This window comes from Penicillium mononematosum (assembly GCF_028829835.1).
Source record: "Penicillium mononematosum strain IBT 11891 chromosome Unknown utg000005l:1.0-9366267.0:1.0-9372171.0, whole genome shotgun sequence".
Classification (NCBI taxonomy): Eukaryota; Fungi; Ascomycota; class Eurotiomycetes; order Eurotiales; family Aspergillaceae; genus Penicillium; species Penicillium mononematosum.
Window position 1 is genome coordinate 1,373,447 of NW_026643275.1, and position 17,700 is coordinate 1,391,146.

The 17,700-nt window shown below is 38.2% G+C and overlaps 7 protein-coding genes across 7 annotated transcripts; 2 read left to right on the plus strand and 5 right to left on the minus strand.

The window, feature by feature from the left end:
- Nucleotides 1-6,107: 6,107 nt before the first annotated feature.
- On the minus strand, nt 6,108-6,225 carry N7519_008611 (uncharacterized protein; the record flags this gene model as incomplete). Its single annotated transcript, XM_057295386.1, has 2 exons — nt 6,108-6,147; nt 6,176-6,225. The coding sequence occupies 2 exons, from the start codon at nt 6,223-6,225 to the stop codon at nt 6,108-6,110; spliced, it is 90 nt and encodes a 29-aa protein (XP_057143268.1).
- A 514-nt stretch (nt 6,226-6,739) lies between these two features.
- Nucleotides 6,740-7,114, minus strand: N7519_008612 (uncharacterized protein; the record flags this gene model as incomplete). The annotated part of the gene is made up of 2 exons (XM_057295387.1): nt 6,740-6,994; nt 7,046-7,114. The coding sequence occupies 2 exons, from the start codon at nt 7,112-7,114 to the stop codon at nt 6,740-6,742; spliced, it is 324 nt and encodes a 107-aa protein (XP_057143269.1).
- Nucleotides 7,115-7,916: 802 nt separating this feature from the next.
- N7519_008613 (uncharacterized protein) lies at nt 7,917-8,245 on the minus strand (the record flags this gene model as incomplete). Its single annotated transcript, XM_057295388.1, has 2 exons — nt 7,917-8,188; nt 8,227-8,245. 2 exons carry the CDS (start codon nt 8,243-8,245, stop codon nt 7,917-7,919), a joined length of 291 nt encoding a protein of 96 aa, XP_057143270.1.
- Nucleotides 8,246-10,540: 2,295 nt separating this feature from the next.
- N7519_008614 (uncharacterized protein) lies at nt 10,541-10,810 on the minus strand (the record flags this gene model as incomplete). The annotated part of the gene is made up of 2 exons (XM_057295389.1): nt 10,541-10,561; nt 10,616-10,810. 2 exons carry the CDS (start codon nt 10,808-10,810, stop codon nt 10,541-10,543), a joined length of 216 nt encoding a protein of 71 aa, XP_057143271.1.
- Nucleotides 10,811-11,461: 651 nt separating this feature from the next.
- N7519_008615 (uncharacterized protein) lies at nt 11,462-12,208 on the plus strand (the record flags this gene model as incomplete). Its single annotated transcript, XM_057295390.1, has 1 exon — nt 11,462-12,208. One exon carries the CDS (start codon nt 11,462-11,464, stop codon nt 12,206-12,208), a length of 747 nt encoding a protein of 248 aa, XP_057143272.1.
- A 1,555-nt stretch (nt 12,209-13,763) lies between these two features.
- N7519_008616 (putative AMP-binding enzyme) lies at nt 13,764-15,511 on the plus strand (the record flags this gene model as incomplete). Its single annotated transcript, XM_057295391.1, has 5 exons — nt 13,764-13,930; nt 13,974-14,079; nt 14,136-14,400; nt 14,452-14,588; nt 14,645-15,511. 5 exons carry the CDS (start codon nt 13,764-13,766, stop codon nt 15,509-15,511), a joined length of 1,542 nt encoding a protein of 513 aa, XP_057143273.1.
- Nucleotides 15,512-15,880: 369 nt separating this feature from the next.
- On the minus strand, nt 15,881-17,619 carry N7519_008617 (uncharacterized protein; the record flags this gene model as incomplete). The annotated part of the gene is made up of 3 exons (XM_057295392.1): nt 15,881-16,455; nt 16,512-17,160; nt 17,224-17,619. 3 exons carry the CDS (start codon nt 17,617-17,619, stop codon nt 15,881-15,883), a joined length of 1,620 nt encoding a protein of 539 aa, XP_057143274.1.
- Between the last annotated feature and the right edge of the window lie 81 nt (nt 17,620-17,700).

The window sequence follows — 17,700 nt, forward strand, 5'->3', positions numbered from 1 at the left end:
GAACCTAGAGACCATACAGATCTAATACAGGAGCTATTTTGTGTTGTTATTTACAGCTGTATTAGATTATTGCCAAGACAGTGGCTCAGGGGAAGAGTAACTGTAATAGGCGTAGCGTGTTTCGAAAGAGGGTTCGAGAAAGAATTTCTACGTGCAAGAGGTGAAACTAATTTCGATCCTCCCTGTATGTGAATGGGTGACTGACAAGGTAAGAGGAGATAATATTTCTAGAGGTAGGATTATAGATATTTAGACGAGCTCTGTACATATAGTAGATAAACATAAGGCCGGCGGAAATATATCCCTATTCAGACTAGTGTGATCTAAGTGGGGCCCGGGGAGTAAAAAGAGAAAGAAAGACTCGAATATTACTATACTAATTCTCACTATAGTTTAGATGTAGTGTTTTATAAGAATACTATTATTTACCCTAATATATTCGAGCACTAGAAATATTTAGTCTAATACCACTTAGTAATAGCTATCTAGTTTAATATATCCTATTAGTAAAGTTAAATAGTTATTTACGCTTTCTAGATAATTGAATTTCGGCCTTTGATTTCGGCTTCCGCTTATCTTATAGCCTCTTCGAAGCGAGATACTTTAGCTTCGGCTACCTTAAATTTCTCCTTAAGGCTAAGATTTTTAACTTATATATAAATAACTATTTTAAGATCTATCTATTTTTCGCGCTATAAGAGGTCTAGTAAGATTAAATAAATTATCTTAAATGGTCACTATATATATCTTTATAAGAACTATATAAAACTTCTAACCTACTTTATAGTAAAGTAGTATATAGACTCTTACCGAGTGTTTATTTAAATATTTCTAAAAAAGAGGCTTTAGAGATAGATTATCTATCTTCTATATATAGAGATATTCGTCTTTTATCTTTAATTATACCTTAGAAGGGTCTACTTTAAGTTTAAGTCTTTTAACTAATTAGAAGTATTAGAAAGTATAATTTCTAATATACTCTAAAGTTTATATATATACTAAATAAGTCGCGTTCGGTAAGTTAAGCGCTAAGAAGCCCGCTTTTTATTACCCTAAAGCTAAATTTATTTATTTATCTTAGCTAAAAGTTAGAGGTTAAGAATATAAAGATTAGCTTTTTTATATACTATCACTTCCTATATAACCTATTTTAGATACTATAGTTTTAGTTAGGTATATAGGTAGCTTTCCGTCTCTCTCTTTATTTCCCTACTAAAGGTATCTCTAGATATCTAGTATAGTACTACTTTCTCTTTCCTTTTAATTACTTATAAGCTTATATACTAGATTAGATAGTTCGCTAGCTTATCTTAATTTATAAAAACTTAATATAGTATACTATACTAACTCCTATCAATCTAGGTCTTTCCTCTCTTCTCCTATAGTCTTCTCTAATTTAGGTTAACTAATTTTAAAGTCTAGGTTATAGTATACCGAAATTTTTAATATATTATTTATATATATTCTTTTAGAAGGTTAGTTAGAGGGTTTATTAAACTTAGGAGATTATATATAATCTCTTATAAATAAACGATATTCCTATAGCCTAGTATTCCTAGAGTAGATAAAGGATTCTAATAACGCTTTAAGATTAGAGTCGCTATCTATATTCTATATTTTATAATATAGCTAATTTCTATCTCTAAAGTATATATATAGTACTCTCCTATCTTAGGCTTTTAAGAACTTTCTTAAGGTTAGGCCTATAAACTAATACTTTACTAGCTTAAGCTACTATAAGGAAAGTAAAAGGGATAGAGGATATAAACTCTATAAACCCCGCGCTTTCTATTAATATTAAACTCTTAATATTTAATAAAGTAGCTATTATTATGACGATCTGAGAAGGGTTCTGCCAAAGGTTTCCGCCTTGGTTGTTGTTTGCATATGATAGGACCCTACGTATAAAGGATCTCTGACCTTAAGGATCCTTTCTTTCTTTTCCTTTACTTCTTTATATTTAGTATTCTCGTTAAATACACTCTTTTTAATTAAAGATCTAGCTAGTAATATAATACTAAGTACCACTCTTATTTCTTTAATAGTACGTCTATATAGACTATTATTATAATTAGCCTCGGCTTTATTACCTCTCTACTTTCGTTCTTTAGTATTATATAGCTAAGACCTCGATCCTAATCCTAAACCGAAGTCTCTAACTAATTAAAATAGCCGGATCGAAAAGAAACCTACTAACGAACCGAGATAAGTAGCTTACTATTATATCTAAAGATAATTAAAATTATAAATAAAAGATAGTCGCTACTCTCGATTTAAATACTCTAACTCTTAATCTATAGAGACTAGTTAATATTAGTAAATATAATAAAGAAGATAAATCCCCGATCTATAAACGTTTATATTAGACCCTAAATAAGGAGCGGTTCTATAAACTCGCTTATAATTATAAGAAATTAAAAGATAAGATCTAATAATTTAAAGATAAAGTAACTATCCTTTAAGCCGAAAAAATTAAAATTAAGATTCTAATTAAAACACTTATTTAAAAGCGTAATAAAGCTACTATTTATTAGGATATTATACTTAAAAATATAGTAATCTTACCTTTTATTTTATAAGTATCTAGAATTAGATTAGTTCTAGTATACTAATAGTAGAGGCTATTACTATTTATAAGACTATAAAGATATTTAATACCCTAATATTAAACGATAAAAAGAAGATCTATTTTAAAACTTAAAAAACTATAATTCGCTAGAAACTCGAAGCTAATACCGACTATTATCTACTACCTATTTATTATAAGCTTTATATTTAGAGTCGCTATAAAAATAAAGCCTAGTTATATATTACTCCCTAAATAAATACTAACGCTAGTATCCTTTATAAAGACGCTAATAATATTATCCTTTATCTAAAGACTATCTTTATAAACCCGAATCGATATACTAAAGCTTATATTATATATTATAAGTTTAAAATAAAGCCGAAAGATAGTTTTACTAATTTCCTTATAGAATTTATATAGTTTATTAAAGAGGCGGCGGTTATAATCGAAAACTAGAAATAAGATTTATACTCTAAGCTTTCTTACTTACTTTAAAGCTAAGTTATATAAATAGTTAATTAGGAATCTATTTTATTCGATACTTTTATCTAGAATTATTAGAGTATATCCTATAAGCTTAGTCTATAATAAAAAGTAAAGTCTACTTTCTATATATAATCTATAGTAGCTATTTTAGGAGGAAATAGCGATATATCTTTAATAATAGTAAATTAGATATATACTTTTTAGATAAAATATAAAAGAAGTACTAATAATACCGGAATATCGTTTACTAAAAGAGAGATTTTAATAAAAGAAGGATAATACTTTTATTAAAAAAAGTAGGGATATATAACTTATAAATATCCGAAGAAAAAACTAACTTTTATAGCTATAGCTACTATTCCTACTACTTTTATATCTTATATTAATAAGATTATAGAACTTAAAGCTAATACTAATACCGATTTAGAAAAAGCCTATATTTAAACGAAGTCTCCCTTTTAAATAGAAGAAAGGTATTACTATATTCGCTAGATTTATAAAAATTAATTAGAGATTTTAGAGATAGTTTAGTTTTTAATATTTAGCTAATATATAATAGACGCTTATTTTCTATTTTAGTATTTAGTAATACTAGAGTAGATAGATATATTTTTATTAATTTAGTAATAATCCTATTATTAGATAAATATTTTAGAATTAGAGTAGAATAATTAAGCTATAAATATCTAGTATAAGGATTTAATAGTAAGCTAGTAGAACTAATACGCTATACTACTATTTTTATAATCTATATTAATAGAAGAATATAATAATAGATTCCTATATTAATTATAGACTTTAGACAATATAATATAATCTTAGGACGGATATAGTTTATAGAGTATAACGTTCTTTTTAATTACTAATAATATTATATAATCTAATTAGATAAAAGAATATTATTTAATAAAGTAGTAAGTAAAATCTCTATCTTAATACCGAAAGCTATTCTATAAAGATCTCTATAAAATAAAGTCTATTAGAAAGATATAGATTATTAAGATCGTTTTTTAAAATAGCTTTAATAAACTAACTAATTTTAGAATAGTATCTATCTTTATATTTATAAACGATAATATAGCTATTAGTAAATAAAGAAATAGAGAAAGATAGTCTAGAATATTAATAATAAAATCTCCGATATTTTAATCTCTTTTAAAAAAGAAGAAGATTTAAAACTACTACTATCTCCTATCGATATTAGTACTATTAGTAGAACCGGATTCTATAGACTATAATTAAAGATAAAAAGAGATTTAGAGAGCGGAGTTAAGATTTTTATAATCTTACTTTATAAGATCGATCGAATTCTTTCTATAAAATCATCTATTAAAAAAGATCTTAAGCTTAATAAAATTAAGATATTATTAAAGGAATACTATAATCTTACTAAAGTATTTTTAAAAAAGAAATTAGATAAACTACCTCTATATCGGCTAGATATAGATTATAATATTATTCTTAAAGCCGAAGTCTAACTAAGATACTATCCTTTCTATAAACTTTCTTTTAATAAATTAAAAGCTATAAAGTAGTATATTATTAAAAATCTCGATAAAGGATTTATTATTCCGAGTATTATATTATATACTTTACTAATTCTTATAGTAAAGAAGTCTAGTAGTAGTCTCTATTTTTATATAGATTTCTAGAAACTAAATATTATTATAAAAAAGGACTACTATCTTTTACCTTTAATTAATAAAGTTTTATAGCGAACTAGTAAAGCTAAATTCTTTATAAAGTTAGATATTCGATAAGGTTTCTATCGGATTTATCTAATACTAAAAATAGAAGATCTTATAACTTTCTATATAAAGTATAGATCTTTTAAATATAAGATTATACCTTTTAGTCTAACTAATAGTCCTACTACCTTCTAATAATTTATAAATAGTATTTTAAAAGAATATCTAAATAATTATATAGTTATATTTATAGATAATACTTTAATCTATAGTAAGACTTTTAAAGAGTATAGATACTAGGTTAGAGAAGTACTTTCCTATCTATAGAAAGTAGGTCTTTAGATAGTACTATTAAAGTATAAATTTACTATTATTAAGATAAAGTTTCTTAGTTTTATTATAAATACTAATAGTATTATAGTTAATCTAGAAAGGATTAGTATAATCTAGTTATAGAAGCCTCTATTAATAGTAAAAAGAGTATAGTTATTCTTAGATTTCTATAATTTCTACTAATAATTTATTTAAAGATATAGCGCTATTTCGAAGCCTTTATACTATCTAATTTAGTAAGATATTTCCTATAATTAGTCTTTATTTTATAAAATAGCTTTCTAGCTTCTAAAAGAGAAACTAATAAATATACCTATTCTTTATTATTATAATCCCGCTTATTATATTTAAATAGAAATAGATACCTTAGATAGAGTACTTAATATAGTTCTCTTTTAGTATTATAAAGATAATAATTTCTAATATCTAGTGGTATTTTTTTTCGAAAATAATATAATCTATAGAGATAAACTATAAAATATATAATAAAGAGCTTCTAGTAATTATCTATATACTATAAGAATAGCGATCTAAACTCGAAGGACTTTTTTAAAAGGATCGCTTTAAGATCTTTATAGATTATTAGTCTTTAGAATATTTTATAACTACCTAATAAATAAATTAATAATAGATAAGATAGAGTGAATTTCTCTTCTAGTTCTATTTTCTAATTAAATACTAACTTAGTAAAAAGAATATTATTATAGATATTCTATTATAGAAGGAAATACTATATACCGATAATAGTCGATAAATTATATATCGGCTTTTGTTCTGATTCGAATCTCTCGTTAATACATACTCCGAATACATACACTAGCGCCGGCGGTTCGTCTTCTTCCATAGTAAGGTATACTGCATAGTCTAGATCCTACCTAGGTTTTCGAGATCTAGATCCTAAGATGATATTTGCAGTGTTAATACCATCTGATCTATCTCTACTTGCACGTACAGGCTCTGTATACAAAAGCTCATTCTACAGCTACATCTCGCTCTCTAAGATCTCATCTTCATATTCCACCCCCCCAGTCTCAATAGACGGTATGACGGATTGTATAGCGGAGGTTGGGGCTGGTTCTAGAAGTGAGTTATCTCTCACTTTGCTCTCACTGTGTGTTCCATAGTGTCTCGCTTCTTCATCAGCAGCATGCTCAGTATCTACATCTGCAGCATCTACAGCATCTATATACAGAGATCTCGGGGTTTATGAGGCTGATTCCGGGGTATTTAGTACAGAGGATGATAAAAATGGGGTCATTTCTAATGAAAAAGGCTGATTTTGCATAGTATCTAATGCCGGCAAGGTGGGTGATAAAGGTGCAGAGAGATTTACTAGGAAGGACCCTGGTATAGAGCCTTTATTTGCTATTTTCTATATCGGTCTGATCGATGCCGGGGTAATTAGCATATTATCAGATGGTTTTAGTATAGCAATTGGGGTTTGCTATCTCCCACTTCTCTCACTTTACATCTCTCTCTCTTACATCTCTCCATCTATCAGATCTACATCCTACAATTCCGCATCTCGATGCTACATCTCTATATCTTATATACTATCTACATCTGTATGCGGATCCTGACCTTGCTATATATACTACACGTTATTATACAGCGCGATACGGGCTATAGATAACGGTATCTACATCTAGGTGCTAAGTTCAGATTAAGCTTCATCCCATATGAGTACTATCGGCCAGTTCTCTCTCTTCCCTAGTTGATTTATTAGCATACTAACTACATCTTCTGATTCCAGCTTCTTCGCTGCTATATACCGCCGTGTCTCGTCAAAAACAGTATCTCTAACAACGTCGACCCTTCCATATTGTCCCCCTCTATACGGAAACCAGATCCTATATAGATTCTTAGAGACATACCCCACTAGGAATCCGATCTCTACTCTAGGTAACATCTTATCTAACTATATACGCTTTAAATCTAGGATTCTAGTGTATACTAAATAGCTATACACTCTAAGATTTAAAAGGTTGATTCGCTGATCCTTAATCCTATCTAGTACAGCCAGTTTCATCAATTCCATCTAAGGTATAATCCATCTTCTATCTACTAGCTTTATTAGTATACGGTTTAGTATATATACTAACGTATATACCGCTTCTAGCTAAAGCGTCTTCGGTAGATCTAGATTCTTATTAATCAATACCCTCGCCATTTATATAATTACACCTCTAGATCTCTCTACTAGTCCGTTTATCTCTAGTGTTTTAGGAGATAAGTGCTCAATAATATAGCCTTCAGCTTCTATCATATTCTCAATTTTATTTCTAGCACTACGCTCATTATTATAGTGAAAAACCTTAATTTTAACATTTAGCTAGTTTCGGATCAAAGCGATAAACTTCCTCACAGCCTATTAGCAGTTATTCTTCTTAACGTAAATAAAGACAAAATAGCATCTAATACCGTTAAGATAGAAATACATTAACTAGACATATCTATTATATAAGTTGATTTTACACGAGGTTAAAGTGCACTCTACCGAGTACTCTATATGCCTAGCCTATCTTCCTCCGTGAGATCTACCTCGGTGCATTTACTAGCTAGTAAGCTTCGTATACCTAGTTCTCTAAAGATAGATCTATCTACTTCTTAGGGTTACCGCTAGCTATATACACTCCTTCCGTTATCTCAGTGAGTTTTTCAATCCTCTCTTTACTAATATAGCCTAGCCGGCGATACTAGGTTTTAATAGAGGCTTCCAAAGTAGGCTCTCTCGCTAACTTCTTTATAGCTATATTCACTAACGGCTAGTCTGATTTTATCAGCTAGGGGAGATCCTATTCCTAGTACGTAGCGTATATCGGGATATCGCCTTATTCGATCTAGTTCTTCTTAAAGTTTAAGACTACTCCTATCTTTCTAAACATTAGGCCGTGGGTAATAATATTTATATAGAAATCTAGCGAGTATCTGACGTTGAATAAATTCATTCGCCGCGGTACTTCGTTCCTAGGGCTAACTCCGATAATTATAACAGTTCCGATTCCCTCTACTATCGTCTCGGTATCTCCTACCCGAATCGAGCTATCTATCTTCCGAAACTCGATAAACAAACTGAGGTTGTTATAAATGTGGATCTGCGCTCCGGTATTAACTAGCCATCTATTAGAAATTGGCTTAGAACTGCTTTACTAGAACATCGAATGATCATGATAGATCACAGAATGATGGTAATCAATCATAGAATGTTCTCGGTCGTTTGTGGATAGCGGGGCTTCAGCTAGGAAGAAGTTTAGCTCTCCGGTCTAGAAGGTTGAGCTTGCTTACTAGCGCTGCTAAGAGCTTGCTGACGCTATTGAGAAGAAGCCTAGCTCTCTGCCCTAGAAAACTGGGTTTGCCTATGTCTCGTTACTAGCTGATTTTATCTCTACTCGCTTCTTTTCAATATAGGCCTTCTATTTAGGGTCTGCCTTTATAGCTTTGTCCTAAACCTTCTTCCTCTCTAGATTCGGAGCTAGTATATTATCTAGTCTGTCTTCGCTATATATAGCCTAGCACTTCTATGGTTTATGTCTTAATCTGCTACATAGACAATTTGTCTTCTTAACTAGAAGATTAGATGATTTCTTAGCAGATGATTTACTAACTGATTTACTAGCTGATATATCTCTAGGTTAAGCTTCCTAGTGGCCTTACCATATTGAAAATATAGCTTTTAATATACTTTTCTAAGCTACCTATCTCTTATAAGTAATAAGCTAATAGGCTTTATACCGGGTAAGTAGGTTTCTAAAATCAGCTTATCTTTCTTTCTCGCTTTTCTCACTAGTATAGGCTATTTCTACTAAGGTAATCTATAATAAATAGAATTCCGGTAAGATTATAGCTATAGCTTTAAGAAACTAGATTAAAGCCTCTCTAGCTTCTATAATTCCTACTTTTATATAGCGTTTTTATAAGGTTTACTAATTTAGTAGCCACTATTTAATATCTATTGATTTATCTAGACCTCTATCTAGATTTCTCTATACTATACGAAGGCTTACTTTATATATCGGGTTACACTCCGGTAAGAGCCGCTATCTTAGATTTCTTAGCAGCCCCTATAGTATCTCCTAGTCTATAAAGACCTAGTATTTCTTATAGATAGTCTAGCGGATTGCATTTATAACTACCTTTCTACCTTAGAGCTTCTTTTTATACGTATTATACTAACGTTTATACTATATATTCTTAACTCTGTATACGTAAAACCAGTCTCTTAGGTACTCTCTTTAAAGCTCTTCCTAATCTAGTTCAACTAGCTCTTCTAGAAGAGCTAGCTCTATATCTTTCTCTAGATTATAGAGTTCCTATACTTCGAACTGCTCCGTAACTATCTTAATCATCGAGATCTAAAGTTCCTAGTTCGATAAATCCTTTAAGGTAACGCGCGAGGATAAAAACGCGGAGAGAGTGTTATCCGATATCGTAAGGATTCGGGATACGTTCGTTTAGTGGATTTCAGATATTGTTATTGATGCTTCTTAGGGGTTATCTCGATTTAGGGGTTGTTATCTCCGTGCAGCCAATGGCTTAATGTGTGAGATTTAATAAATAGATGGAAAAGAGATCAAAAATGAAGCGATTCCGGGCTTATAACTGAGAGAAATCAATAGTATACGAGCGTATAGGGTAAAATCACAATGTATGAATTCTCTAACTAACTAAAAACAATAATGGTCCGTATTTGATAATCTGGCTGGACCATAATTAGTAAGCAATTTGCATAGTCTAAAATCACATGATCAATGGTATTGGACTCGGTAATCCAGGTAATCGGTCTGTTTTCTGACAGCATCGTCAAGATCCATACCACGGCCACAGAATTACCTTCCATTGTTTGAGTTCCAAGTGCTTCTCAATTACTTCCTGGGGGAAATTATCTCCCAAAAATAGAAAGAACAATTTGGATCGGTTCGACATAGAATCGTCCAACTGGTATGTAGTTGTGTGAACTGTTCTTGACGGTTCCCCACGGTAGGTACCTATTCACATGACCTCTGCCCCAGCGGTGTAGACCACAGGGAGTCATCGTACCACGGGAAGACCAGAAGATCACTCATTCCATTATCATACCTGCTGCGTCGCAACGCCATACCAGTCTCCTTCTTCATTGCTAATATATTAACTGTGAGCGTTGCGGTCGAGTGCTGCCCGTTCCCGGGGTCCCCAACGCACAATTACCACGGCCGAGGTCGCGTATACGGTTACATCCTAGGATTTACAGCCCTGCGCCGGGGATACTTGACAGTCAATCGGTGGGGAAGAACGCAATTCGCAAGTTGTGTGGGAACCTAATACATGATGATGCAGAGCAGGGTATCACACATGCCATCAGTCCGCAGATATAACCTCGCAACGCCCAACCCTTCTCCGTTACGAGAACCGCCTAAACGCCATGAAGCAATGCGAGAATCATCGAAGGCCTACGAACCCCTCAATAGAACTTTGTATTCGGGGGAAGTCACTCAGGTTGGTACTCTCTCTACACAATCAGTTAGTGGACGGAATGTTCAATATGGCAGCAACAGAGACTTACCAGCAGGTCTCCAAAACCCTTCACGCGCTCAATTTCGTGATCAGAGCGGGCGAGGTCTTTAGGTCCAGGGTCGGTGAAGGTCGTTGCAACATCAAAGTCAGCCCGTACCAGCCTATCGGGATTTCCACGAATAAGGAGAAGGTTCTTAGGGTAGGCGTCTCGGTGGTGGACGCCTGCCTTGTGTATCTCCTTCATGGCCTCAATCGCCTGAGGATAAAGGGCTTCCGAGTAGTTCATACAGTTCAAACTCTCTGCGTTCGGGAAGTATTCTAGCAATATTCCTTTGGTTTAATCTTGTCATGTGTGAAAACTTTGAAAAAACGGATGGAATTCGGCTGGATCCAGATCGATATAGCCATAGAATTTTGGAACGAAGCCGCGTTCGCAGACACCAGAAGTGCAGAGCTTTTCATATGCGTTGGACTCGCAGCGGAATCGGTTTAGATCACGACCGTTCTCGGCATATCCAGGGTCGCCGTTGCTGTGGAAAAGCTTTAACGCATATTTTCAACCTCAAATATTGAAGAGGCATCACAGCTCGTAATTTCCCTGGTAATATTCATTCTGGCGGGATCAATGTTTCGTAAGGTGGTTGTTGGAGCCATTGCCATCCCGTTGAGACTTATATGCCCAGAAAGGGGTTGGAGTAGGTCATCCAATAAGAATGAATGCCTAGGTAGGTAAGATTGCCCAGGTGTCCTTGGCAATAATAGTCAAGCTAGAAGAATCTGCCAGCGGGCCCGGGCTGGGGCCGCGGGGTCCAGGTCCACGGGTGACCTCGGGAGGTCCAAGCTTCCCGATCGAAGGAAGATTGCGTTGTTTTGACTTGGTAATATACCAGTCAATATGAGCAACCAGACCCTTCTACAGTATCTCTCTATTGCTCTCCCTGCAGTGCCCGTTCAACGTACTGCCCCATCGCGGAAGACAACAAACCCTAGATATGACGTCTCTTGGCCCAATTTCAATTATACAACTATCGTTCAACGATACGGAGGCATTCTAAACTCAAAGCAAATCGTATCCGATCCCTTCCCATCCCCTCCTGCTGCTATCAGAGATAAACCTCATTTTCTGTGGCGATTCGGCGACCTGCTTCAACCCCGTGTTAGGCGTGCACTTCGAGCCGGATTTGAGGAGCTCGCACCGCAGCTTCAACAACTAAATCTTGTGCCCGTCTCTTTCGACACCGGGAGTTCGGCAGCATACATCAAGCAGTTTCGACCAGACACTGCGTTCTTCAGTCTCGGTGACACCTTTGCCAACACCAAGAACCGAGCCCCAGGAGTCTTAAATGTCTCATCGAGATGGCATTCCGATTACCAGTATTCGGAGGATCCTACCCTCCAAGACGAATATAAGCAAGTCTTGTCGGAAGTGAACTGCCATATGAGCTATCACAATGCACGCCATGGCTTTATCCTTACCAACGCCGAGTTGGTTGTCGTCAGACGTCTTGACGAAAATGGCCGGCTAGCTGTCTCTAGATCGATTCCCTGGGGAGCTGGGGGACCTGGTGAGCTCACTGTACTGATGGGTCTATGGTACCTTGGCATGCTTGCAAGCGAAGAAGACAACTGGGCTCTAGTCTAGCCACGCTGTCCCCATCAATTAACCATCATTATCACATTGGAAGTTCCACATACGGATAAACGCACCTGTGAACGTGCAAAAGGCGATGGGTTTGGCGCTCTTCTGGCAGTGGCCAATCGCATATTATTGTATCCCGTGCTAAGGAAGAAGGTGGTGTTCGCGATTACAGTTAAAGGAGTAGTCGGCCGTGATCTTCTTAGTTGCCCTCTCAGGTACCGAGGTAGACTTAGTTAGTCGTTTTAGTAGTCTATTCAGCAATCCTTTTAGTGGTCTTTTGAGTAGTCTTTCTTGGGAGTCTCCCCATGTAGTCCTAATAGATGTCCAGCCAGATAAAAATTTCTCACCCTTCTCTGTTTGTTATGAAGACAGCGGAAAAGGCCCAAGAAAGGCTTAGTTCCTAAATATAGCCTTTGACAAGCGATTACAGACTCCGTAATAGATTCTTACATATATGGTGTGGGGCCTATGGTATGGAGATGCTCAGTTGAAGAATGATAATAATATCCCATTTATGAGAATACTGCTCCCAACCAAAGATAGTCTAGGAGAATGTGACGGCACCATCAAAGCTCTCCATCCAGCCCTGCTTCAAAGATTCGGTTACTGATCCCGATATACTCTCACGGTGTTTTACTACTCATCCACTACGCTGATCAACCTATCAGGCCTCTTCTCTTCCTGAATCCAAGGTCGGTCGAGCGATCCAGGGGCGCTTCAAATATTCGTTTACCGACCATATTTAACACAGTGTTGGGGCTCTCGATGTCGCGAGAGTCTGTCGAAGGGCATACTAGCTGCGCCAGCAGTCACCGTTTCGACAGTCTCGATGGCCAAGCCTCTAGGAACACGACAGCGGAAGGACTCGATAAATTTGTTGCAGTGGACATCAAGGACCTCAAGGGGGAGTCTCATGAATGGATGGGATAGCAGCCAGAGACGGTTCTAGCAGGATACTTCAGGCTTGCGACTCCCTTTGAGCTACGACAGGTAGTCATCTCTTGGCCTGTTCTACGTGTTTTGCAACAATTCATTGCCTGGCGAAAGAATTTGAAGAAGGATCGAATCTTCGTTATCCTCCAGCAGGATTCCAAGCTCGATGACGACGACGACGAAAAGCATTTGAGCATCTCCAAATCCAAAAGGAGTGGGTGGTCCGTCTGACTCAAACCCATAAGCCCGGAAAGAAAAGGAAAAACACGAAACGTACAATAGTGACGATTTGTATTATCCTATCTTCCAACATCTCAAGGATACATATGGGTTTCTGCAAGCAGCGACTCAGGACAGTGCTTGAACAATTATCCCTAGTGATTGTGGGACAGTTGGTCGGGTATAGTTCTATCGTATTTCTATTGTACCGAATTTCAGCAATTAACGAGCCATTATGAGACGATATATGTCTGTAAATAATATTGAGGCGAGGTTCCCAAAGTGGGGGGAGGGGTGTCAGATGGGGGCCGTTTTATTTGTTTCGCATTGTCCTCAATTTCCTTTCGTTTCCTGTAAGCTCGTCTCACAGCTCCCTCGTCTCATCTAACCTCTGTTTATCAACAACATGACCCTGTCCGATATCTTTCCCATTCCCGGGGTAAAACATGGAGAGCGCATTCTCGTTTCAGTCGTTGAGAACAGAGCCAGCGATGATGCAGGCAACCCGTGGGTCTCCGTCCCTGTGGATGACCAGGACTTGTCCCAGGGCTTCAAGGACATCAGTTTCCGACAGTTGAATAACTATGCCAACCATGCGGCGCAATGGTTGACTGAGAATCTCCCCCGAAACCTCCGAACCATTCCAATGTGTTGCCTATGCCGGCCCTAAGGATCTCCGCTATCCGATCCTTGCCCTTGCCGCTGCAAAGCTGCAAAAGGTGGTATGTTTGTGTGCAAGTCTCTCGAGTTTGGAAATCTGTTAATAGAATGAATTAAGTTGGTACTCCCTTCGCCACTTATTACACCCGAGGCGCAGAAGAGAATCCTTGAAGCCAAGAGCTGTGCTCTGTACCTGCGCCCGTCTTCTTTGGAAACGCATGTCGGCACCGTACTGAAGCAGGCACCTCATATCCAAGCTATCACCGTCCCCGAAATCCATGAGTTCATGAAGGAGACGGAAGCTCCCGTATATACCTACCCCAAGTCCTGGGAAGAAGGGAAAGACGATCCTTGGCTTGTCTTCCACACATCAGGGACGACAGGTTCGTCGTTCCTTCATGTACCTTGAAATCGCGTACTAACTGGTCGCGCAGGTTATCCGAAGCCACTGACATATACTCATGAAATGATGGCTGTCGCCGATATGGTAGCGGCAACTCCGGACCTCGAACAATGTTTCGCCCACCACTTTGCCAAAGAGCGATTGTACACCCCGCTGCCATCCTTACATGTGAGTTCTCACGCTTCCGTGTCTCTCAGAAATTTTTACTAACCTAAAAAACATAGCTCGTTGGAATGATTTTGGTGCTAGCTTCGACCTCGTTCGTCCATACAACCCTAGTCATTGGTCCGCCAACGATGCCAACCCCAGAGACCGTCATGGATATTCTGAGATATGGACAAGTCAAAGTTGCCCTGTTGACGCCCGCTGTTATCGAGGAGCTCTGCTTGACACCCACTGGCATCAATGCGCTGCGAAACCTAAAATCAGTCCATTACGCCGGCGCACCCTTATCAGCCAAGGCAGGGGATATGTTGATCTCTCATACCCAGGTTGTGCCTACTATCGGCAGCACAGAGTCCGGCGGATACCTTACATCAGTTCATGATAAGAAGGAGGCATGGGATTACGTTAGTTTCCAGAAGCACGCTGGAGCCGTTTTCGAGCACCGCTTTGACGATCTCTACGAACTTGTCTTTGTCCGCCAACCTGATTCTAAACTACAGTCTATTTTCCGACTGTATCCGGATCTTGATCGTTACCGGACTTCTGATCTGTGGATCGAACATCCAGAGCATAAGGGTCTGTGGAAGATCGTCGGTCGCAGTGATGACCATGTGAGCTTCTCCCACGGAGAGGGCTTGTATGCTTCGCGTCTTGAACCTGAGATTGAAGTTCATCCCGCCGTCAAGTCGGCCTTGATTGGTGGGCATGGTCATTCAGCACCGGTGCTACTTATTGAGTTATATCCTGGAGCAGTCGAGGAGGATTCGCTGGATCAATTCCTTGATTCACTGCGGCCGAACATTGAAAAGGTTAATGCTCAGGTTCACGACTGTGTGAAACTTTCTACCGATCGAATTATCATTGCGACGAAAGAAAAGCCGTTTATTCGAACGGTTAAGGGAGTGTTGGAAGGATGCAAACTTTGAACTTGTATAGAGGTGAGGTCTCTGCTCTCTTTGAGTAGATTGGACCGACGACTGTCAGAACTTGGAATGCTGGAAACTGAACCAGATATACCTTCCAAGGTTGTTTAGCAATAATATCACATAACCATATTTTATCTTGCACGCATACTTAGCCTTAGACCACGTTCACTTTCATATCTACGCCCTTGAGGTCTTCCTCTCTTGTATTTGCCACGGGCCGCCAGAGGCCGGTACCTGGCTCGCAGCCATGTATTCCACTTCAATGGATAACTTACTTATACCTTCCGTCGCGTCGCGGCTAGGCGCCGATAGTGCACCTTGAGAGCATGAAAGAAAACTATTCAAATATACGTTCAAGTTTCGTTCATATTATGCTAGGCCCTCGAAATTGCCCAAGTCTTTCAACAATGGAGAAACGATAGTGTCGAAAACACGCTCCTCGAACCTTTTCTCAAGACATAGAGCAGACCAAGACAAACAGCTATTAACCACATCGGCATAATTCGTCCCACTCTCCATGTACACCATTTTGACAAGCCATGACGCGGTCTTGAATTTGGCCACTAGTGTATCCTGATTCCCATCTTCCGTATCCAACAATGTGTGGAGAGACTTTCCAAGAGACAGCTCCACCAGCGCAAGCCCTAGTGGCAATAGACGATTATCCCCGAGGTTGGAATACTTGGTATCACTGGCAGGCCCTGGTATTGTGCTCGTGGTGGAAATAGGCCATGATAGGTATAGATTATCCAGTAGGACATTGACACCATCGTCGCTTGTAGCGGCCAGGTAGACATCGGAGATATCCCACCAGGATTTCAACCAATTACCGCAAAATTGAATCATACCACATGCTAGAGCAGTAGCAATATGAAGGCGGTCCCGTCGACTGATATGTGGCAGTGCCTCGCGGAGAGGTTTTTGGGAATGCGTTTTGGAAGTATCTTCACGGCATGCATCGTGTATTTAACAGAGGCATCTAGGTCATTCGAAATGAAACCTAGGCTTTCCCGCCGCCCAGCGTATGATTCGGCGATGCAAAGAGACGAACAAAAGTCTTGGATTGGTGGAGCAGACAGAGCCTCTCGGCGTTTTTCCGATGACTGTACCTCCTCCACGGGAGGGATATCAAACTGGACCTTGGGCTTCTTCTGGCGATAGGGCCTGGAATCGTCATTCCGGGAACGACTCTCAACTGTTACTATCTCTTCGACCTGCCAAGGCTCAAACACCACTTCTGTCCAAGTCCATAGGCACGTTAGATCCGTCTCCTTCGTGTTAGAAAAGATCATTCGGAATTGGGATGCCATGTCGAAGTCTTTGTCCGGGTATTCTTCGGTACTCTGTAAGGAGTTTGTTCGCAGCTGGAGGTGCACGCAATGGTGTGTCTTGCACTGGCAGCGCCAGTAGCTTCCTCCAATGATTGTTTTAAACAGACCCTCAGCATGCCTGCGCGCCTTTTGATACCGTTTCAGAAGATAGCTCCAGCTCTGTCGCGTCTTCTTGGTATCTTCTAAGTGAAATGACTGGTCGACCAGAGTCTTGAGGATCGTATTGGTTCCGTCAATTTTCACGAGGATATCGTCATAGACTGCTTTGCTGAGGATCTTTCGAAATTTCCATATATTCCAGGCTTCGTTGACGGGTGTCTGTTAAGAGAATAAATCGGTTAAGGACTGACCAGACGGTTATTATATATACCAACTACTGACCTTTATATCAGTTGCGCCAACGTCCAGCTTATGGGATAGTTGTTCCAGCAACTCAGAGAGACCTGCCATATTGGCCATGAATACCTCGTAATTTCGGTCCAGCTTCCAGCGTAATCGCTTTTGCAAGTCCGGGTCCTTCCATCCATCGCCCTGTGGATTGCATATGAGCTCAGAAACTTGGTCCTCATCATCCACGACCCCTTCCAAGGCTTGTTCCAGCGTGTTCAATAGAATCGCATGCTGTGTGCGGAGGCCTACTGCATAGCCTTTGAACTCCCGTCGATAGCGCCTCAGACCCTTGATTTTCTCTATGCCCCGGACGTATGCATCGATCTGGTTCACAAAGAGCGGTAGAATCGCGAGAGCGAGGCCTGCAGCCTCGATACCAGTGACCATGTCCGGGTTTGATTTTTCTTGTCCAGACTTGCGAAAAGAAAATGGGGTTTCAGCTGGTGCTGCTTACCCCCACCAATCACT